Below are 23,882 nucleotides of genomic sequence, written 5' to 3'. Positions count from 1 at the left end.
TCTGTGAATCATCTGTACTGACATATATTATATGATATTGAATTATCTCTTCAAATGCAAACCTAGGGCGTGTCTGGACCTCCAGGAACACAGGGTGAGAAGGTAAGATAAAAGAACATCCTGACTGGATCTGTATCCCTACATTAGGAAGATTGTGGGGTATCTATGGAGATCAGGGGTTGGGTGTGCAGGATATTTGTTGCAGTCAGGGGGTCTGATGGGGAGGGGTATTTATTGGTCTGGAGAGGAATGGGGCATTTAATGAGCTCAGCCATCAGGTGGTATGTGTTTTGAGGTCGGGTGGTGTGGGGTAGATCATAGAATCCCTACAGTGCAGAAGGAGGTCATTCAGCTCACCGAGTTTGCACCAACCCTCTGAAAGAGCACCCCACCCTGTCAACCTCCCCAGTCCTAGGTGGTTAACCCCACTTCATAGAATTTACAGTGCAGAAGGAGGCCATCAGCCCATAGGGTCTGCACCGGCCCTTGGAAAGAGCACCCTACTTAAGCCCACACCTCCACCCTATCCCCATAACCCAGTAACACCACCCAACATTTTTGGAGACTAAGGACAATTTAGCATGGCCAATCCACCTAGCCTGCACATCTTTGGACTGTGGGAGGAAACAGGAGCACCTGGAGGAAACCCATGCAGACACGGGGAGAACATGCAGATATCACACAGACAGTGACCCAGCCGGGAATCGAACCTGAGACCCTGGAGCTGTGAAGCAAGAAACAAGAAGGGAATCACCATAGACTTAACCTGCGCAGTACTGGGCACAATTTTAGTATGGTCAATCCATCTACCCTGCACATCTTTGGACTGTGTGTGGAAACCAGAGCACCCGGAGGAAACTTACGTAGACACGAGGAGAATGTGCAAACTCCACACAGTTACCCAAGGCCGGAATTGAACCCGGGTCTCTGGTGCTGTGAGGCAACAGTGCTAACCTCTGTGCCAGGGTGAGTTATTTATTGGGATCAGAGGCATGGATCATTCAGCACTCCAAATTGCCTGTCTGACTTTAAGGCCTACCTTGTCAAGTTGCTATTCATGATGTGTTTCTACTGTTCTTGGGTCCCACACTACAGACAGGACAGGGTATCAGCTCTGAGCTTTGAGGATGTAACTAGCTGCTGACTCGGAGATTTTCCAGTTTAAAAAGAAATGTGGCGATTTCTTGGACGGTTGGTTGCTGCTAGTTTGGACTCCGTCCTAGACAATGTGATCCTATGAAAGAATTTGTTCCTTTATCTGATGAATCTCTGTTTAATTTCCACACAGGGTGACACAGGCGATCCTGGTTTGAAGGGAGAGAAGGTGAGCTCATTAACTGTTCAGAGTTGGGAATTCCTAACCATAAGTCCGTCATAGGAAAAGTTATTTCCCTTCACAAGAAGAGAAACATTCCTCTGCCCAAACCCTCACACCTTAGACCCACAAATGGTAGACCACGATATCGGCAAAATTACCACACGCTGCTTGGAGAATTATTTTGCAGCAATGAGTTTTGATCAGGAATGTGCTCCCTGAAGGATGATGGAAAAGGTTTCAATAATAACTTTGAAAAGGGAATTGGAAAAAATGTGGATAAATAGGAACGATTTGCAGGGCTATGTGGAAAGAGCATGGAAGAAGAATTAATTAGATTAATTCATACAGCTAGCACAGCACAATGGGCCAAATGGCCTCTGGGATGTATCATTCCCTAAGGTCCAAATTAAATCTTGTGTTAATTTGGCTGGGAGGTCTGTGACGAAGTGGGTAGTGTTCCTGCCTCTGAGCCAGAAGCTCTGGGTTCGAGTCCCACTCCAGGACTCGATGGTCAAGGAATGTGCGTTCACAATGCGGCCAAACAGGTTGTGTGTAAATCCTTCCATCACGCCCATGGCTGGCAGTGAGAGTGGGAGAGACTCCTGGTCAGCCACACTGCCCCTCCAGCTATAAGCCTCTGGTGACAGACTAGCGACCTGTTCCAGGAATAACTAGCTATTGGAACAGACTCAGTGCACCAGTAAGCGCGGGAAGAGAATAGGAATTGGACATTTTGCTGAACCGTTAACCATTGTATAACAGGCACCTCCACATTGTTGCTTTTTAAAACACAAATTACTCATTTGCCTATCCTGAATACAGATTCAGTGGGTGGACGACACCCCTTGTAATATGAAATCAGCTCCTGTGGAGATAAGGTAACACCAATCTGTCCAATAACCCTGATTCTGATCAATTGACCATTTTAATATCTATAAGGCTTGAGTCTCTGGTTTGAGTTGATCAGATAGTGCATCTCAGGTGGCCTGTTAAACCAGTTCTATGCAGGTTAAGCCATTAACTTCATTTATTTACGCTTGGAGTACTTGAGAGTAACAAAGTTATGGAGGAACACCATTCCGTGCAAGCAGTCATTTTGCAATACTCTCGTCAAAAGCATGTTCTTAAAGAATCAGTTGCTCGGACAGTTTTTCTTGACATTCACAGTGTATTACCACATGATTCTGGGAGGAAACTGACAGCTGATACATAAAACATCTGCTCAACCTGTTTTAAATATGGAACAGGCTTCATAAATCTGAGAGGAATCCATTTGTTAGAAAATCCTTTTAAGAACAGGGCTGTCATTCCCATAAATACCAAGTTACTTTGTCATGCGACAGTATAGTAGGCGCACATCTGCTTGGTATAAGGAACCATATTGATTGCAGATGGGATGACCAGATTTACAACCACCTTGTGGTCCTCCGCTACTTTCCTGGATGGAGCCAGGGTTCTGGGCAGATTCCTACCACCGAAGGGGATCTCGCCACAGCAGAGAAGTGGAATTGGGCCCAGTGCAGTGAAATATTTTGACCGGAATTCTCCGACCGTTCGCTACCACCGGATTCTCTGGTCCCGCCGACAGTGCACTCCTGCCCGCGGGTTTCCTGGCAGCATGGGGTGGCTTCAATGGGAATTCTCACCCTTTGTATTTGTCTTCACAGCAGAGTACACAAGTTACATTCCAGAAATAGTGGGTAAGCCAGGGGATAATAAGAGTGAGAGACTTAAGATTATTGATATCAGAGGAAAACGTTTGGGGACATTTAAGGGACTAGGCTTCGACAAATCGGGCGGCACCTTAGCACAGTGGTTAGCACTGTTGCTTCACAGCTCCAGGGCCCCAGGTTTGATTCCCGGCTTGGGTTACTGTCTGTGCGGAGTCTGCACATTTTCCTCGTGTCTGCGTGGGTTTTCTCCGGGTGCTCCAGTTTCCTCCCACGGTCCAAAGACGTGCAGGTTGGGTGGATTGGTCATGTTAAATGTCCCTTAGTGTCCAGAAAAAAAGTTAGCCTGAGTGACTGGGTTGCAGGGATAGGGTGGGGCTTAGGTAGGGTGATCTTTCCATAGGCCGGTGCAGACTCGATGGGGTGAATGGCCTCCTTCTGCACTTTATCCCCAGGACCTGGCCTACATTCCACGGTTCTGAAAGAGATAACTGCAGAGATAGTGGGTGTGCTAACTATGATTTTCCAAAATTCCCTAAATTCTGCAACGGTCTCAGTGGATTGGAAGTTAGTAAATATAACAGGGAAGGAGGGAGAGAGGAAACAGGAACATACACAGTCATTGGGAAAGTGGTGGGATCTGAATAGGGCACTTGTATATAACCATATAATTAGAATAAGTCAGTGTGGTTTTGCAAAATGGAAATCCTGTTTGACAGTTTGTGAAAGTTTTTTGAGGATATTACCAGTAGGATGGATAAAGGGGAATCGATAGACGTAGTGTACTTGGATTTCCAAAAGGCATGCTAAATACACAAAAGGTTGATACACAAGATAAGGGCTCGCGGTGTTGGGCGTGATAAGTTAGCATGATAAACAATTGGTTGATGGACAAGAAGCTGAGAGTAGGGATGAATGGGACATTTGGGAGGCTGTGACTTGTGGAGTACGGCAAGGATCAGCACTGGGGCCTCGGCTATTTACAGTCTCTATTAATGATATCGACGAAGGGACAAAGAGTAATGTGTCTAAGTTAGCTGCAAAAGACAGGGGACTCACCACCCGGGGACTCCGAGAGCAAACCCTGTCAGGATTGCCATTCAGCCCATTGAGTCTGCATGGACCTCCGAAAGAGCATCATACCTAGGCCCACACCCCTGCCCTATCCCTGTAACCCCACCTAACCTTTGGACACTAAGGGCAATTTAGCATGGTCAATCCACCTAACCTGCACATCTTGGACTGTGGGAGGGAACTGGAGCACCCGGAGGAAACCCACGCAGAGATGGGGAGAACATGCAGACTCCACACAGTCACCCGAGGCTGGAATAGAACCTGGGTCCCTTGCGCTGTGAGGCAGCAATGCTAACCACGGTGCTACCGTGTCGCCCACCTACGGAGGTCCCTTGTTCAAAGACACTCAGTGCCTGATCAAGGGATCAGGCATCAGAAAGAGGGGGACTCACTGATTGCTGCACTTTCCCTCTCCATGACCACCACTCCTACGCCCCCCCACTTTCTGCCTTCACTCATCAGTGTTCGGGTCTCTTGGAGATCCTTAGCCTTGGGTGGGTGCATTATCGATAGCAACCATGGCCTCCCTGGAAATGCTGCTGAGCAATGAAGAGCAGTTGGCTCCTGATTGGCTGACAGCTGTCAGTGGGTGGGACTTCCACCTTGTGGTCCTTGATCTTAGGGAAATCCTGCCACTGGCCAGTGGCTGAGTGGCACTTCATTCAGGTGGGGACCTCCTGATTGGAGGTGACACGGGGCTCTTGCTGAATCTTCAGTTGTGAGGCGGGACTCTCATTGCCTTTGTTAAATAACCCCTATAGATATTTCCAGCTACGAATAAGCACCCACTCAGCAGAGCTGGAGATAGGCCTACAGAGCTATTGTCCAATCATTTTCTTGTTACTTTGATGCGAAAACTGGTGAGGGGAGAAACTGGATTATTTACCAATATGAAACATCTCTGCTCCGTGACACAGGGCGAATCCTGTAAGATTTGTCCACAACTCCCTGACGAGCTCGGAAACATTGTGGGACTTCCAGGACCACAGGGAGTTAAAGGTGACACAGGACCCCCAGGAGCTCAAGAACCTGGACCAACTGTGAGTATCCAAACTGTAGCGACCCAGGTCAGAGACGACGTAAATGTTGCTGAAAATAACTAATCTCACACTTTATAGCCTTTAAGTGATTTTGCTCACTGATTTTGGGAAAATTTGGGGATTTAATTATAGTTTTTGTCTCTTGATCCATTTCACTGCCTCACATTGAAGAAAGCCTCATGTATTCATTGATATGTCACCTGAATGATCATGCCAAACTCTCCGTAAACAAGTCTGCTTTGAACTCCAGTTGAAGCCTTTGGCCATAAGACGTAGGAGCAGAAGTAGTCCATTCGGCCCATCAAGTCTGCTCTGCCATTTCGTGAGATCATGACTGATCTTATAGGATGATCCTCAACTCCACTTTCATGCCTTATCTCCATAGCCCTTGGCTCCCTTACTGACTAAAAATCTGCCTGTTTCAGGCCTTGAAAGTTGAGTTCAAATATCCCTTTGTCTTTTGTCTGGTGTTGCTCCAGGACATTCTAACCCTACTGAATAGAAAGCCACTTGTCTGTGCGTGTTACCTGTTTGTCTTGGATAGTCCAGAATCATCTCACTTCCACATGTATCGGAGCTGTGTTTGACTGACACTTGGACCTGCTCTGTGATCTCATTTTTTTATCAACACAGTCTGGTAGTTTTGTAATCTTCAATGCTCAGAATAAAGCACAGTACGAAGTCTTACAACACCAGGTTAAAGTCCAACAGGTTTGCTTCAATGTCACTAGCTTTCGGAGATACATACCTCTTCATTCACCTGAGGAAGGAGCAGCGCTCCGAAAGCTAGTGACATTGAAGCAAACCTGTTGGACTTTAACCTGGTGTTGTAAGACTTCGTACTGTGCTCACCCCAGTCCAACGCCGGCATCTCCACATCATGGCAGAATAAAGCAGTCATTCAAAACTGTCAACCAAAAACAAAATGGCCACGTGTGAATTTGCACACACCCTAAATCATGGTAAGTAGTTGTTCAAATAACCGCAAGAACCAATACTGGCACAGATTGGTCGTTTAGAACACTTAGTAGTCATTTGGGACATTAGAGTTTCCTGGAGACTTTATTATCACCTGATCATCTGCCTCCTCATATATCCATCTCTGTTCACCTGAAGAGTCCATTCCTGTAACATCCCAACTTCTCACATCAATTGGATGATTATTGACTGCCAATCAAGCAGTTTTTTCCAATTTCTAACAAAAGTGTTCAAAAAAACGGGGGGGGAAAATATCCCATAATCTTATTTAATGGCCGTGTGATTTTTCTATCGGGTGCTCAGAGCAGTATTCTGGGGATTACTCATCAATTCATGGCGACCCGAAGGCAAGTTACATCGGCAAAATGTCCTCTGAAATTCTGAACAGCCCGTATTTGATTGGCGAGTGTGAGTTTGAATCTTGTTGACAAGGAAATAGATCTTGTGAAATTAGTTTTGAACAAATCAGTGCAAAGTTCCAGCACCTCCTGGTTAGGTTAGCGCCCACTCATGGGGCTGGATTCTCCGTTTGGGAGACTATGTCCCCAAACCGGCGTGAAAACGGTGGTGTTTTACACCAGGAAAACTGGCGCAAAACGGCCACCGATTCCCTGCTCGGGTTAGGGGGGGCTAGCAGCCAGGCAGTGTAGAGCTCCCAGCTCTAGCTGCCTTTGCGGCCCGGAGCACTGCCAGGTCCGTGGCCAAGCATGCGTACGGCGGCGGCCTGCAGCGGCCGTGCCGTGCTTCATGGCGGATGCAGCCCGCGGACCCGGACCGCAAAAAATAATCCCCGTCTTCCGCCGGCTCGCACGGCCCGGACCCCCCCCCCCCCCCTCCCCCCTCAGTGCCCCCAGCCCCGAATGAGCCACCCCCTGTCCGTGGATCGGCCCTCCCCCGACTGTGGAGGCGCTGGACTGAGACCGCAGCTGCCACGCTGAGTTCCCGATGGGTGAGACCATGAGAGTCCCACGCCGTCGGGAACTCGACCGGTCGGGGACCGAGCTTCGCGGGGTGGACCTTGGGCAATGGCCTGAGGCCGTGGATATGGCGTGCAGCGTACTCAGTACTCTGCTTTTCAGGGGGCGGCGCATCGCAAAAGTCGCGCCGCCCCCGATTTTATCGTCATTTCGGCATCAGGGATCGGAGAATCCAACCCATGGTTCCCAGTGCCTCCTGTGTTACATTTTAGGTCTTGACCAGAGATAGCAACCAGGATAGTGTGTTCAGAATTAAACAACAGCTCCCTACGATGGCTCAGTTACTAAAGGCACTTAACAGTGTAGGACTCACCCATGAAGGAAGGAAAGTGTCTGAGTCAATTCTTCATCTGTCTCTGGTTTATTGATCACAGCTGGCACTGTGTTGGGACACCAGAATTGGCCTCAGTATCAGTGGAGTATGAGATGGTTGAAGAATCAGAACCGATCTGTAATGATCAACCCAACCACACAGCAAGAATCTGTTATGGTTCCCAATCCTGTTGGAATGCTTGTGTGATTGCAGATTGGACAATTGAACAAACTCAGCCTCTGTATAGTTCAAAATCCTGTTATCACTCATTCTTTGAGTCAGGAACAGGGCTTCAAAGTTTACCACATGTCAGAGAAGCAGCATTTTGGAGAGCAAGTTATAAAGTCACCACAGACCCCGGTAACCATCGGCTGCTTTCCCCTTTGAGAGGGAGAGAGCTGACTGGTGGTGATTTAACCCGTGGATCGCCGCACCTCAGGCCTTCATGAACAACGGTACGGGAATTGAACCCGGGCTGTTGGCCTCGCTCCGCATCACAAACCAGCTGTCCAGCCAACTGAGCTAAACCGGCCCCCAGGGCAAGTCATGCAGCATTTATAAAATGATGAGTGGTGTTTCTGTTGTTCCTGACCCAGTGTTGTTCATGGTGCCTGTGGCCTTTGTAGGGATCAGCTCATTTTTGCTCCAATTCACAAATGGGGCAGTTACTGACAGTGAATTTTTTCAGAGCTGTAAGCCAGTAGGTCAAAGATTCTAACATCATTGTGTCACCTTCAGAATTAGGGAGAAATGCATGGTCAGAGGTGAGTTCAAGTTCCATACTCAGACTTGAGCACAATCCCTCGTCTGATGTTCCAGTGTAACAATTACTTTTAGAAAGTAGCATCTTCAACACTTGGAAGTAATAACAAAATCTAGAGTTTTACCATGGCAAGCTTGAATAGTTGTGATTTTGTTTCGTTTCATATTTTTAAAAAGGTCACCATTGTGAGTTTTAACTCGTTTACCTCATCCACAGCACAGATATTAGCATCTTAAATTGAGGGGGGCACGCTAGTACAATAGTTAGCACTGCTGCCTCACAGCACCAGGGACCCAGGTTCAATTCCAGCCCCGGGTGACTGTCTGTGTGGAGTTTGCATTTTCTCCCCGTGTCTGTGGGTTTCATCCGGGTGCTCCGATTACCTACACAGTCCGGGAATGTGCAGGTTAGGTGGATTGGCCATGCTAAATTGCCCCTTAGTGACCCAAAAAAAGGTTAGGTGGTGTTACTGGGTTATGGGGATAGGGTGGGGGTGGGGGCTTAAGTAGGGTGCTCTTTCTAAAGGCCGGTACAGACTCGATGGGCTGAATGGCCTCCTGCACTGTATATTATGTATGATATATCAGGGAAGGATGCACTGTTGGAGATGCTGTTTTCAGCTAAAACGGTAAACTAGGGTCTCATCTACCCTCTCAGATTGATGTAAAATTTTGTATGCCACAATTTTGAAGAGTGAGGAGAGTTATAGCCAATATTTATCCCTCAATCAGCATCGCAAAAAGAGCTTGCGTCACATTGCTGTTTGTGGGTGTTCGCTGCATGCAGTTTGCGGCCACATTTCCTACACTATAAACAGTGACTAACTTCCAAAGTATTCTGCTGGCTGTTAAGTTTTTTGGGGACATTCTGTGGTTGTGATGGGTGCTATATAAATGCAGCCTTCGTCAAGAGGATGCTTTCAAAATATGGGTAACCGCTTCACTCGGAACTTGAGACTCCCAGAAGGACAGCAGAACGTTTTAGGAATATCCTCAGAGCACGCCTGAAGAGATCAAACCTCCCCACTGACTAATGGGAGCCCCTGGCTTGTGACCAGCAAAAATGGAGAAGGCTTGTTCAGGAAGGCTTTGAACACATCAAAAGACTTGGTCAGGGAAGTGCAGAGTGTGGTGATAAGCAGCACTGTAAATACACAAGGGGTTAATGTAAATACACTAAGTAAACACTAGAGGGAGCACCAGAGACATCATAATAATAATATAATAATAATCATTTATTGTCACAAGTAGGCTTCAATGAAGTTACTGTGAAAAGCCCCTAGTTGCCACATTCCGGCGCCTGTTTGGGGAGGCCAGTATGGGAATTGAACCCGTGCTGCTGGTCTTGTTCTGCATTACAAGCCAGCTGTTAAGCCCACTGTGCTAAACCAGCCATGACACACACACACATAGGTCAGTAAGATAGGACACGACCAATGGGCAGTCAGGACACACCCAGAGGTGACACTACCACAAGGGGGCTACCCATATAAAAGGACAGGGCACACATGCTCTTTCTCTTTCCATAGGTGACACTCAGGGAGACAGGGGCAGATCAGAGCATCACACCCAACGCATGGATTAGAGCAGACTGGTTAGTTAGATTGAGTTACTATGGTAAGATCAGCAGGAGAGTCGAACTCAAGTAGGAGAATTGTTAACTGTTCAATAAATGTGTTAAACCTATCTCCAAGTCTGAACCTTCCTTTGTCAGAGAAAGAAGCAGCTTATGCTACATGAAGAGGCATAACACAACACAAAGGAGAAGTGAGGCTTCAGAGGGGGTGCATAAACCTCCCGACAACTCATCCCTTCAAGCATCGCCTGCCCCACACTATTGTCAGGCAGTTGTGGGAGATGGAGAGTGATCTTATCGAAAAGACGCCCTGAAGTTTGAAAGGCATGCTGGGCAGTTAGGTGTTTCTCAGCTCGCTCTTCCAGATCACCTCTCAAGCCTGTGCTTGCCATTATTGATTTGATTGATTGATTTGATTTATTGTCACATGTACCGAAGTACAGTGAAAAGTATTTTTCTGCGGCCGAGGGAACGTACACGGTACGTACATAGTAGACAAAAGAATAATCAACAGAGAACATTGACATATGGTACATCGACAAAGAGTGATTGGTTACAGTGCGGAACAAGGGGCCAAACAAAGCAAATTAGCGGTCCTGGTGGGTGCCCACCTTAAATACATCACGGTATCAGTGTGCCAGACAAATGTTGTCTACCCACCCCCCACCCCCCCAGGCCTTGCCACTATATTTCCAGTTCAATGTCTCTGTTTGAAGAGAAACCGGAGTTCTGCCAGAGACCTGGCCAGCCTTCCTACCCTGGCCCACATCACCAAATGAAAACAGATTTGTTGTTTAGTGAGATCTTGCTTTGCACAAATGGGTTGCCACTTTTATCTAAATAACTGCAACTGCATTTCAAGCAATAATTCATAAGCTTTGACACTCTTTGGGGTGTTTTGAGAATGTGATAAATTTCCATATCAATATCAATCAAATTGTCTCTTAATAGGGCCAACCCGGAGCACCAGGTCCACATGGCTTAAAGGGAGAAAAGGTTAGTTGCTGAGTTGTCAATATCTACCTTAACTGCACTTCAGCAGACACATTGTTTAAGTCAAACAAAATTGAGCAGTACAGTAATGTTATGGCTATTATTATTTACCGTTAATCCAGTTTAGAATTCATGAACCAGACTTCAAATCACAGCACAGCCATTTGAGAATATTTCAGACAGATATATGCCACAGTGGACATGCACTGTATAATATTGGCAGGGGTTCCTCACTTTGTCTATCTTATGGTCTGCCCGTCATCAGAATGTAACCCTCCCAACTCTTCCCGAGTTCCCGAGTTGAAAATGATTAAATGTCGTACTGCTTCTCGGTTGAGTTGCGCGACGTTCCGAATGGGGTCAAGGTTTATTTGCAGATTTAACTTCACCTGTGTATTTCTGTAGATCAGCATTTTCCACCGAATATCCCTTTCATGCCTGGCAGAGCCAGGTTACCACTCGCTGAATTCTGCGAATTTGAGTACATACCCTGGCCTGTCTCCTTCTAACTAAATCGCCAGCCATCTCCAGCCTCCAATTCCATGCATTTTTGTTAAGTGCCTTATCTGAAGCCTTGTTGAATGTCTTCAATAAATAACATCCATAGATATACTTCATTACCCACCAAGTTGGATACCTCCTCAAACAAAGAATCAGTGAGGTTACTTCGACATGGCTTACCCTTTATAAACCCATGATCAAGTAGAGTCTGCCTGACTCTTGTCCAAGTGCTCAGTCACTTAACTCCTAATAGTACACTCCAGTCCAACCCCATAAGTGATGCGTTTGACTAATTAGCCTATAATTTCCTAGTTTATCTACCTTATCATTCTTAAATGATTGAGTAACATTGACCACTTCCTAAAATAAGGGATCAATTTCTGAATCAAGAAAGTTTTGGAAGATCATAACGATCACATCAACAATTTCATCTAATTTAACAGTCGGGTGAAAATCATCTACTGGAGATTCATCCGCTTTCATTTCATGAGTTTCCCCATCAACATTATTTTTACTGGTGTTGAATCTAACTGGTTTCTCCCCGTAATATATTGGGCGGGATACTCCCCCCCCCACCGCGCCATATCTCTGCCTCACCCCGCCGGCGGGATGCCCCCTTACGCCGGCCAGTCAATGGTGTTTCCCATTGTGGGGGCAGCCCCACGCCATCGGGAAACCCCCCGGCGCCAGCAAAACGGAGCATCCCGCCGGCGGAGAATCCTGCCCATAATTTTCCACATTTCTCTGCTACTTTGTCCTCATCTCTTCTGTGATTGTCGAAACAAGATACTTTGTCAGTAGCTGTTGTTTCTTGATTTCCAATTAGAATATTATCTGTGTCTGTCATGAAGGTATCTACATTACTCTGAACAACTCACTTCCTCTTCACATAATTGCAAAAACCTTCAGTGTCGAAATAGATATCCTTTACAACCTTTTCAACACATTCCTTTATGCAGCTCAGTTCGTCAAAGTTTGGGGGGAAAAAACAATGGGTTAGCTTAAACACTGTGCAAATATGAATCCTGTGGCTCACCGGGTTGAGCTACAGTCTGGATAATGAGCGTTCAGGAAAATGATCAGACTGGAATCACTTGGCTTTTGTACACTGTTCAAATGACAAGTCTCCATTTCGCAGGGTAATATCGGCAAATCAGGAGCCACTGGGAAAACCGTGAGTACAGTGATCATTTCTCACTTATTATATTGCCTCCTATCTCACCTCAGCTATAGTCAGACAAACACAGAACACAAAACAGTGCTATTTTTCCAGCTTTTATCTGCTTTGTGTTGTAATGGTGTTGGTTACAGTGCGTGCTTGTTAAAAAAGCCTTTATAGTTTTCAGGATGTTAACAGCAAATCTTTATTAACTCCTTGTAACAATGTGCAGATATACAATAAGGAATATATGCATGGAGTTATTTATATCCCAGATCTTAACACGTCTGTGGCCAAAACTGCACTGACCCGAGGTCTATGCCATGTGCCTTCTTATATCGCTGCGTGAATGGTCCTGTACTCAATCTCACCGTAACCCTGTATGTGGCGGACCCTTCTACTACACCTACCCCGAAGTCTATCTCCCATGGATATAGTTACAATAGTTTACTCCAAGTCTTATACTGTTATAAGCCTTATGCATTAACATATTGTTACATATTGAATGTCATTCCAACATTATTGCTATTACACTATTAGCATTAGCAACATTCTCAGTACCGCATATCCCCACTTCAAGTCCTTGAAGTTGGAGGTTCAGGTGGCCTGGATGCTTTATAATCCTTCTGCATCTCATTAGCCATTAGTGGTCAGCTCTGTTGGTTCAGCTTCTTGATACTGGCTTGGAGATTGGACTGGCTTTTGAGATTGCTTTCATTTGCACTGCTTTATGTTTTACCACGCCTGGTCTGTTCGGCTGCCTCGTCGATCCATGGTTGCTGTTGCTCTGTTTCCTGCAAGGTGGATGAAGATGTTATTCATATCCTTGGTGCTGTTTTTTCTTCTATCTCCATGTGGGCTATCTGGAAAGCAGGAGAAGAGCATTAATGTGGCAAGCTGGCTGGATATTGCAATGTATGCACAGTGATTGCCTGCTTTGTCTTTGTCAATGGTGATAGACTGGTACCCAGTTCCAGCATCCCTTGTGGCTGTTGCATGCTGGCTGGATATTACAATGTATGCACAGTGGTTGCTGTGTCAACCAGCTGTTCCGTCATCGCGGTTGGATGTAGAGGCTTCTCAGCCTGCTGATTATTTTTGGTACTGCTTCCACTGGAGATGCAATGGTTATCCCGTGGTCTGACCATTGTGGACTCTCCGGGACATTCAAAGAGACAGATCACAGGAGAAATCTGTGTCTGAATACTCTATCGTCTTCTGTATGTCAACAGCAAGTCCTTATTAACCACTTGTAACTATACATAAACACACAGTGAAGGGTACAAGCATGAGCCATCTCTATCCTGGGTCTCAACATGACTCTGGACAATGCCACACTGACGTAGGTCTAGGTCACATGCCTTCTTAGTGTGTGGGTGGTACTGGTCTCAGTCCTACATTAACCCAGGATACGCTTGTCTAATATATGAAGTTATGCAATCTACCACTTCACAGCTTCCCTCGAGGGGCCTGCACAGAACTCTCAACAGGAGTCTTAAACCTTATTTTATTCTTTATGAACAGAATTAAGTCTCCTCTGTATCCACACCTCTTGTTATTCCCTCTTATCATTGAAGTGATTTCATTTTTAGTCACTATGAGTACTCTCCACCTTCCTTAACTTGTAGAGATTATAACCTGTTATATATAGTTATGTTGAGTTTGGGATTGTTTGATTGGGACTGTATAGCGGGAGCTTTCCCCAGTAGCTAACACCACACTGTACCTGTCCTGGGAGTGTATGATGGGGACAGTGTAGAGGGAGCTTTACTGTGTATCTAACCCGTGCTGTACCTGTCCTGGGAGTGTTTGGTGGGGACAGTGTAGAGGGAGCTTTACTCTGTATCTAGCCCCGTGCTGTACCTGTCCTGGGAGTGTTTGGTGGGGACAGTGTAGAGGGAGCTTTACTCTGTATCTAACCCCGTGCTGTACCTGTCCTGGGAGTGTGTGATGGGGACAGTGTAGAGGGAGCTTTACTCTGGACCTCACCCCATGCAGTAGCTCTCCTGGGAATGTATTGTGGGGACTGGGTAGAGGAAGCTTTACTCTGTACCTTACCCCATGCTGTACCTGTCCTGGGCGTGTTTGATGGGGACAGTGTAGAGGGAGCTTTACTCTGTACCTAACCCCATGCTCTACCTGTCCTGGGAGTGTTTGATAGGGACAGTGTAGAGGGAGCTTCACTCTGCACCTTGCCCCATGCTATAGCTCTCCTGGGACTATTTGATGGGGACAGTTTAGCGGGAGCTTTACTCTGTATCTAACCCCATGTTGTACCTGTCCTGGGAGTGTTTGAAACAGACTGTAGGGACTTGAACACAATATTCTGGCTGACACTCCCAGTGTGGTGCTGAGGGAGTGCTGCGTAATCTTTGACAGGGGACTTTAAACCAAGGCCCTGCCTGCACTTCAAGGTTGATGTATGAGATGTCATGGATTAGGGGAAATCCTCTCCGTGTACTGGGACAACAGTTATCCCTTAAACAACCTAACTAAAACAGATGATCTGATCATTATAGAATAAAATAGAGCCTTATTGTCCATGCAAAAGTGGAAAATTGTCTTTGGCTTCACCTCCAATATAACATATAATGATACAGTTATTAGTTTAAATCTGAATATTTCATGTCTGCATACATTTGTGCATACATCACATACGCCCATGCCGTTCAAATATAACATATTACACTCTGCCATGACATACTTACTGCAGTTAAGATAAATAAAAAACAACAGGTTAAATTTACATTATAATATTTAGTAAGCTTATGGCACTGGCAACAAAAGACCCCATATGAAGTTATGCAATCCGCAATAGGCATTCTAAGGCACCAGCCCAAAGGGAGCCTTTCAAAAAGAGTGTGAGGGATCACCGAAGGTGGCCTGAGCTTTCATCTTAACTGCTGTTGTTGAAAAAATGATCGAGCTGTGTCTGCCATCTCCCAATGATTCTACCTGCATTGTTGACAATTCTGGCCAGCTTACTTTTACATTTCACACTAGGGTTGCCATACCCGACTGTCATGTTGATTGTTCAAAATCTCTCGACCAGACGTTTGTGTATCACTGTGTTCATCATGGGATCTTGCAGTACACAGATAGGCCACAGTGTTTCTTCCATTACAACAGTGGCTGCAGTTGGCTGTAAAGGGATTTTGGATGTCCTGAGATTGTGAAAAGCTCTATATAAATACAACTCTCTTTAATCAATATATTTTTGCCATCCTTTCCCAAAGCTGCCTTTTTTTTGTTTTTTTGAAGGGTAAACGTGGTAATCAGGGGATTCCTGGGCGTCAGGGTGAAAAGGGTAACCAGGTAAGTGCTTCAACCTCTAACCTTCACTTTACCCGTGCTCCCACAACTCAGCTACCGGAGTCACAGGAGAACTTTCGGCCCATTGAGTCTGGGCCAGCTCTTTGTAGAGCAATCCCCTAACCCTGCTGTATCCCCACAGTCCTACAGGTTTAGTTCCCTCGAGCGCTCACCCCATTTCCATTTTAAATCATTGGTCATCTCAGCTTCCACCACTCTCGTGCTCATTATCACCCGTTGCATAAAAACAGCCTTCCCTCAGCATTCTTACCCAAAAAGTTAAATCTGCTCCCTCCGAGTCCTAGCACCACCAGCTTTTTTCCTGTCTACTTTATCTAAATCTGTTATAATCTTGTACACCACCTTCAAACCTCCCCTCAACCTCCTTTGCTCCAAGGAGAATAGCATCAGCTTTTCCAAGCTAACTTTGTACCTAAAATCCCTCAACCCCAGAAACATTCTGGTAATTCCCCTCGGCACCCTCTCAAAGACCCTCAGATCCTTCCTAAAATGTAGTCACCAGAACTGGACACAACAATCTATCTGGGGCTGAACAAAACTTTTAAAATATTCAGCATAAATTCTCTGCTATTGTACTCAATGATTCTATTTATGAAGCCCAAATTCTCATGTGCTTTCAGAAGACATTGGCCATTAAATGTTCTCGCTACAGGATGTCTAGAGCAGGATGTCTCGCCACATCCTTGAAATGTACTTAACCCCTGGTCCCTGATAGCTGGAATCTGAAGCAGCAGGCTGAAACAAAATACCCACCATGATGCAATGATTTTTCAACACCGACCTGAAGAATCGTTCCTGAACGAATCATTCCCTATGGAACGATATCCCAGTCAGAAACATTCCCGGTAAAACAATATCCCAGTCAGTATGATTGCCAGTGGAACGATACCCCAGTCAGTATGATTTCCTGTGAAACGATATCCCAGTCAGAAACATTCCTGGTGAAACGATCTCCCAGTCAGTATGATTTCCTGTGGAATTATATCCCTGTCACTATGATTTCCTGTGGAATGATATCCCAGTCAGTATGATTTCCTGTGGAATGATATTCCAGTCAGAATCATTCCCAGTGGAACGATATCCAAATCAGTATGATTTCCTATGGAACGATATCCCAGTCAGTATGATTTCCTGTGGAATGATATCCCAGTCAGTATGATTTCCTGTGGAACAATATCCCAGTCAGAATGATTTCCTGCAGAACGATATTCCAGTCAGAATCATTCCCTGTGGAACGATATCCCAGTCAGACTCATTCCCCGTGGAACGATATCCCAGTCAGTATGATTTCCTGTGGAACGATATCCCAGTCAGAATCATTCCCCGTGGAATGATATCCCAGTCAGAATCATTCCCCGTGGACCGATATCCCAGTCAGTATGATTTCCAGTGGAACGATATCCCAGTCAGTATGATTTCATGTGGAATATATCCCAGTCAGAATCAATCCCCGTGGAATGATATCCCAGTCAGTATGATTTCCAGTGGAACGATATCCCAGTCAGTATGATTTCATGTGGAACGATATCCCAGTCAGAAACATTCCCCGTGGAACGATATCCCAGTCAGAAACATTCCCCGTGGAACGATATCCCAGTCAGTATGATTTCCTGTCGAACGATATCCCAGTCAGAATCATTCCCCGTGGAATGATATCCCAGTCAGAATCATTCCCCGTGGAACGATATCCCAGTCAGTATGATTTCCTGTGGAACGATATCCCAGTCAGTATGATTTCCTGTGGAACGATATCCCAGTCAGTATGATTTCCAGTGGAACGATATCCCAGTCAGTATGATTTCCTGTGGAACGATATCCCAGTCAGGTTCATTCCCCGTGGAATGATATCCCAGTCAGAATCATTCCCCGTGGAACGATATCCCAGTCAGTATGATTTCCAGTGGAACGATATCCCAGTCAGAATGATTTCCTGTGGAACGATATCCCAGTCAGTATGATTTCCAGTGGAACGATATCCCAGTCAGAATGATTTCCTGTGGAACGATATCCCAGTCAGAATGATTTCCTGTGGAATGATATTCCAGTCAGAATCATTCCCTGTGGAACGATATCCCAATCAGTATGATTTCCTATGTAACGATATCCCAGTCAGTATGATTTCCTGTGGAATGATATCCCAGTCTGTATGATTTCCTGTGGAACGATATCCCAGTCAGTATGATTTCCTGTGGAACAAAATCCCAGTCAGAATGATTTCCTGCGGAACGATATTCCAGTCAGAATCATTCCCTGTGGAACGATATCCCAGTCAGTATGATTTCATGTGGAACGATATCCCAGTCAGTATGATTTCCTGTGGAACGATATCCCAGTCAGAAACATTCCCCGTCGAACGATATCCCAGTCAGAATCATTCCCCGTGGAACGACACCCCAGTCAGTATGATTTCCTGTGGAACGATATCCCAGTCAGAATCATTCCCCGTGGAATGATATCCCAGTCAGAATCATTCCCCGTGGAACGATATCCCAGTCAGTATGATTTCCAGTGGAACGATATCCCAGTCAGTATGATTTCCTGTGGAATGATATCCCAGTCAGTATGATTTCATGTGAAACGATATCCCAGTCAGTATGATTTCCTGTGGAACGAGATCCCAGTCAGAAACATTCCCCGTGGAACGATATCCCAGTCAGAATCATTCCCCGTGGAATGATATCCCAGTCAGTATGATTTCCTGTGGAACGATATCCCAGTCAGAATCATTCCCCGTGGAATGATATCCCGGTCAGAATCATTCCCCGTGGAACGATATCCCATTCAGTATGATTTCCAGTGGAACGATATCCCAGTCAGTATGATTTCCTGTGGAACGATATCCCAGTCAGTATGATTTCCAGTGGAACGATATCCCAGTCAGTATGATTTCATGTGGAATGATATCCCAGTCAGAATCATTCCCCGTGGAACGATATCCCAGTCAGTATGGTTTCCAGTGGAACAATATCCCAGTCAGTATGATTTCATGTGGAACGATATCCCAGTCAGTATGATTTCCTGTGGAACGAGATCCCAGTCAGAAACATTCCCCGTGGAACGATATCCCAGTCAGAATCATTCCCCGTGGAACAATACCCCAGTCAGTTTGATTTCCTGTGGAACGATATCCCAGTCAGAATCATTCCCCGTGGAATGATATCCCGGTCAGAATCATTCCCCGTGGAACGATATCCCAGTCAGTATGATTTCCAGTGGAACGATATCCCAGTCAGTATGATTTCCTGTGGAACGATATCCCAGTCAGTATGATTTCTAGTGGAACGATATCCCAGTCAGTATGATTTCCAGTGGAACGATATCCCAGTCAGAATTATTTCCTGTGGAACGATATCCCAGTCAGAATGATTTCCTCTGGAACGATATTCCAGTCAGAATCATTCCCTGTGGAACGATATCCCAGTCAGAATGATTTCCTGCGGAACAATATCCCAGTCAGAATGATTTCCTGTGGAACGATATCCCAGTCACTATGATTTTATGTGGAACGATATCCCAGTCAGTATGATTTCCTGTGGAACAATATCCCAGTCCGAATCATTCCTTGTAGAATGAATCCCAGTCAGAATCGCCTCCCCGAACAGGCGCCAGAATGTGGCGACTAGTGGTTTCTAACAGTAACTTCATTGAAGCCTACTTGTGACAATAAGTGAATATTATTATTATTTCCTGTGGAATGATATCCCAGTCAGTATGATTTCCTGTGCAACTATATCACAGTCAGGATCATTCCCCGTGGAATGATATCCCAGTCAGAATCATTCCCCGTGGAACGATATCCCAGTCAGTATGATTTCCAGTGGAACGATATCCCAGTCAGTATGATTTCCTGTGGAACGATATCCCAGTCAGTATGATTTCCAGTGGAACGATATCCCAGTCAGAATGATTTCCTGTGGAACGATATCCCAGTCAGAATGATTTCCTGTGGAATGATATTCCAGTCAGAATCATTCCCTGTGGAACGATACCCCAGTCAGTATGATTTCCTGTGGAATGATATCCCAGTCTGTATGATTTCCTGTGGAACGATATCCCAGTCAGTATGATTTCCTGTGGAACAAAATCCCAGTCAGAATGATTTCCTGTGGAACGATATTTCAGTCAGAATCATTCCCTGTGGAATGATATCCCAGTCAGTATGATTTCATGTGGAACGATATCCCAGTCAGTATGATTTCCTGTGGAACGATATCCCAGTCAGAAACATTCCCCGTGGAACGATATCCCAGTCAGAATCATTCCCCGTGGAACGATACCCCAGTCAGTATGATTTCCTGTGGAACGATATCCCAGTCAGAATCATTCACCGTGGAATGATATCCCAGTCAGAATCATTCCCCGTGGAACGATATCCCAGTCAGTATGATTTCCAGTGGAACGATATCCCAGTCAGTATGATTTCATGTGGAATGATATCCCAGTCAGAATCATTCCCCGTGGAACGATATCCCAGTCAGTATGATTTCCTGTGGAACAATATCCCAGTCCGAATCATACCCTGTAGAATGAATCCCAGTCAGAATCGCCTCCCCGAACAGGCGCCAGAATGTGGCGACTAGTGGTTTCTAACAGTAACTTCATTGAAGCCTACTTGTGACAATAAGTGAATATTATTATTATTTCCTGTGGAATGATATCCCAGTCAGTATGATTTCCTGTGCAACTATATCACAGTCAGGATCATTCCCCGTGGAATGATATCCCAGTCAGAATCATTCCCCGTGGAACGATATCCCAGTCAGTATGATTTCCAGTGGAATGATATCCCAGTCAGTATGATTTCCTGTGGAACGATATCCCAGTCAGTATGATTTCCAGTGGAACGATATCCCAGTCAGAATGATTTCCTGTGGAATGATATTCCAGTCAGAATCATTCCCTGTGGAACGATATCCCAGTCAGTATGATTTCCTGTGGAACGATATCCCAGTCAGTATGATTTCCTGTGGAACAAAATCCCAGTCAGAATGATTTCCTGTGGAACGATATTCCAGCCAGAATCATTCCCTGTGGAATGATATCCCAGTCAGTATGATTTCATGTGGAACGATATCCCAGTCAGTATGATTTCCTGTGGAACGATATCCCAGTCAGAAACATTCCCCGTGGAACGATATCCCAGTCAGAATCATTCCCCGTGGAACGATACCCCAGTCAGTATGATTTCCTGTGGAACGATATCCCAGTCAGAATCATTCACCGTGGAATGATATCCCAGTCAGAAACATTCCCCGTGGAACGATATCCCAGTCAGTATGATTTCCAGTGGAACGATATCCCAGTCAGTATGATTTCATGTGGAATGATATCCCAGTCAGAATCATTCCCCGTGGAACGATATCCCAGTCAGAAACATTCCCCGTGGAACGATATCCCAGTCAGAAACATTCCCCGTGGAACGATATCCCAGTCAGTATGATTTCCTGTGGAACGATATCCCAGTCAGAATCATTCCCCGTGGAATGATATCCTGGTCAGAATCATTCCCCGTGGAACGATATCCCAGTCAGAATGATTTCCTGCGGAACAATATCCCAGTCAGAATGATTTCCTGCGCAACGATATTCCACTCAGAATCATTCCCTGTGGAACGATATCCCAGTCAGTATGATTTCATGTGGAACGATATCCCAGTCAGTATGATTTCCTGTGCAACGATATCCCAGTCAGAATCATTCCCCGTGGAACGATACCCCAGTCAGTATGATTTCCTGTGGAACGATATCCCAGTCAGAATCATTCCCCGTGGAATGATATCCCAGTCAGAATGATTTCCGATGGAACGATATTCCAGTCAGTATGATTTCATGCGGAACGATATCCCAGTCAGTATGATTTCCTGTGGAACGATATCCCAGTCAGTATGAATTCCTGTGGAACAATATCCCAGTCCGAATCATTCCCTGTAGAATGAATCCCAGTCAGAATCGCCTGCCCGAACAGGCGCCAGAATGTGGCGACTAGTGGTTTCTAACAGTAACTTCATTGAAGCCTACTTGTGACAATAAGTGAATATTATTATTATTTCCTGTGGAATGATATCCCAGTCAGTATGATTTCCTGTGCAACGATATCCCAATCAGTATGATTTCCTGTGGAATGATCTCCCAGTCAGTATGATTTCCTGTGGAATGATATCCCAATCAGTATGATTTCCTGTGGAATGATCTCCCAGTCAGAAACATTCCCCGTGGAACGATATCCCAGTCAGAAACATTCCCCGTGGAACGATATCCCAGTCAGAATCATTCCCCGTGGAACGATATCCCAGTCAGTATGATTTCCTGTGGAACGATATCCCAGTCAGAATCATTCCCCGTGGAATGATATCCTGGTCAGAATCATTCCCCGTGGAACGATATCCCAGTCAGAATGAATTCCTGCGGAACAATATCCCAGTCAGAATGATTTCCTGCGCAACGATATTCCACTCAGAAACATTCCCTGTGGAACGATATCCCAGTCAGCATGATTTCATGTGGAACGATATCCCAGTCAGTATGATTTCCTGTGCAACGATATCCCAGTCAGAATCATTCCCCGTGGAACGATATCCCAGTCAGTATGATTTCCTGTGGAACGATATCCCAGTCAGAATCATTCCCCGTGGAATGATATCCCAGTCAGAATGATTTCCGATGGAACGATATTCCAGTCAGTATGATTTCATGTGGAACGATATCCCAGTCAGTATGATTTCCTGTGGAACGATATCCCAGTCAGTATGAATTCCTGTGGAACAATATCCCAGTCCGAATCATTCCCTATAGAATGAATCCCAGTCAGAATCGCCTGCCCGAACAGGCGCCAGAATGTGGCGACTAGTGGTTTCTAACAGTAACTTCATTGAAGCCTACTTGTGACAATAAGTGAATATTATTATTATTTCCTGTGGAATGATATCCCAGTCAGTATGATTTCCTGTGCAACGATATCCCAATCAGTATGATTTCCTGTGGAATGATCTCCCAGTCAGTATGATTTCCTGTGGAATGATATCCCAATCAGTATGATTTCCTGAGAATGATCTCCCAGTCAGTATGATTTCCTGTGGAACGATAACCCAGTCAGAATGATTTCCTGTGGAACGATATCCCAATCAGTATGATTTCCTGTGGAATGATCTCACAGTCAGTATGATTTCCTGTGGAATGATATCCCAGTCAGTATGATTTCCTGTGGAATGATCTCCCAGTCAGTATGATTTCCTGTGGAATGATATCCCAGTCAGTATGATTTCCTGTGGAATGATATCCCAATCAGTATGATTTCCTGTGGAATGATCTCGCAGTCAGTATGATTTCCTGTGGAATGATATCCCAGTCAGTATGATTTCCTGTGGAATGATCTCCCAGTCAGTATGATTTCATGTGGAATGATATTCCAGTCAGTATGATTTCCTGTGGAATGATATCCCAATCAGTATGATTTCCTGTGGAATGATCTCCCAGTCAGTATGATTTCCTGTGGAACGATATCCCAGTCAGAATGATTTCCTGTGGAACGATATCCCAGTCAGTATGATTTCCTGTGGAATGATCTCCCAGTCAGAATGATTTCCTGTGGAACGATATCCCAATCAGTATGATTTCCTGTGGAAAGATATTCCAGTCAGTATGATTTCCTGTGGAATGATATCCCAGTCAGTATGGTTTCCTGTGGAATGATATCCCAGTCAGTATGATTTCCTGTGGAATGATATTCCAGTCAGTATGATTTCCTGTGGAATGATATCCCAGTCAGTATGGTTTCCTTTGGAATGAGTTTCCAGACAATATGATTTCCTGTGGAATGATATCCCAGTCAGTATGATTTCCTGTGGAATGATATCCCAGTCATCAGTATGATTTCCTGTGGAATGATATCCCAGTCAGTTTGGTTTCCTGTGGAATGATATCCCAATCAGTATGATTTCCTGTGGAATGATATCGCAGTCAGTATGATTGCCTGTGGAATGATATCCCAGTCAGTATGATTTCCTGTGGAATGATATCCCAGTCAGTATGATTTCCTGTGCAATGATATCCCAGTCATCAGTATGATTTCCTGTGGAATGATATCCCAGTCAGTATGATTTCCTGTGGAATGATATCCCAATCAGTATGACTTCCTGTGGAATGATATCCCAATCAGTATGGTTTCCTGTGGAATGATATCCCAGCCAGTA

General features: G+C 45.3%; 1 protein-coding gene across 6 annotated transcripts in view; it reads left to right on the top strand.

The window, feature by feature from the left end:
• col16a1 (collagen, type XVI, alpha 1) overlaps nt 1-23,882 on the top strand; it is a 779,331-nt gene that overhangs the window by 343,851 nt on the left and 411,598 nt on the right. For 2 of the 6 annotated variants that reach the window (XM_072502210.1, XM_072502204.1), the window contains exons 21-26: nt 67-102; nt 1,289-1,324; nt 4,980-5,102; nt 10,660-10,704; nt 12,341-12,376; nt 15,623-15,676. In XM_072502210.1, the coding sequence (XP_072358311.1) occupies nt 67-102; nt 1,289-1,324; nt 4,980-5,102; nt 10,660-10,704; nt 12,341-12,376; nt 15,623-15,676 (330 nt within the window). The remainder of the gene's footprint in view (nt 1-66; nt 103-1,288; nt 1,325-4,979; nt 5,103-10,659; nt 10,705-12,340; nt 12,377-15,622; nt 15,677-23,882) is intronic. The other 4 variants (XM_072502217.1, XM_072502219.1, XM_072502220.1 and 1 more) reach the window with 4 other exon arrangements.

The sequence above is a fragment of the Scyliorhinus torazame genome, chromosome 1 (assembly GCF_047496885.1).
Source record: "Scyliorhinus torazame isolate Kashiwa2021f chromosome 1, sScyTor2.1, whole genome shotgun sequence".
NCBI classification, from domain to species: domain Eukaryota; kingdom Metazoa; phylum Chordata; class Chondrichthyes; order Carcharhiniformes; family Scyliorhinidae; genus Scyliorhinus; species Scyliorhinus torazame.
Note: the sequence above shows the minus strand (reverse complement) of the source record. Positions and strands in the feature narration are given on the sequence as shown.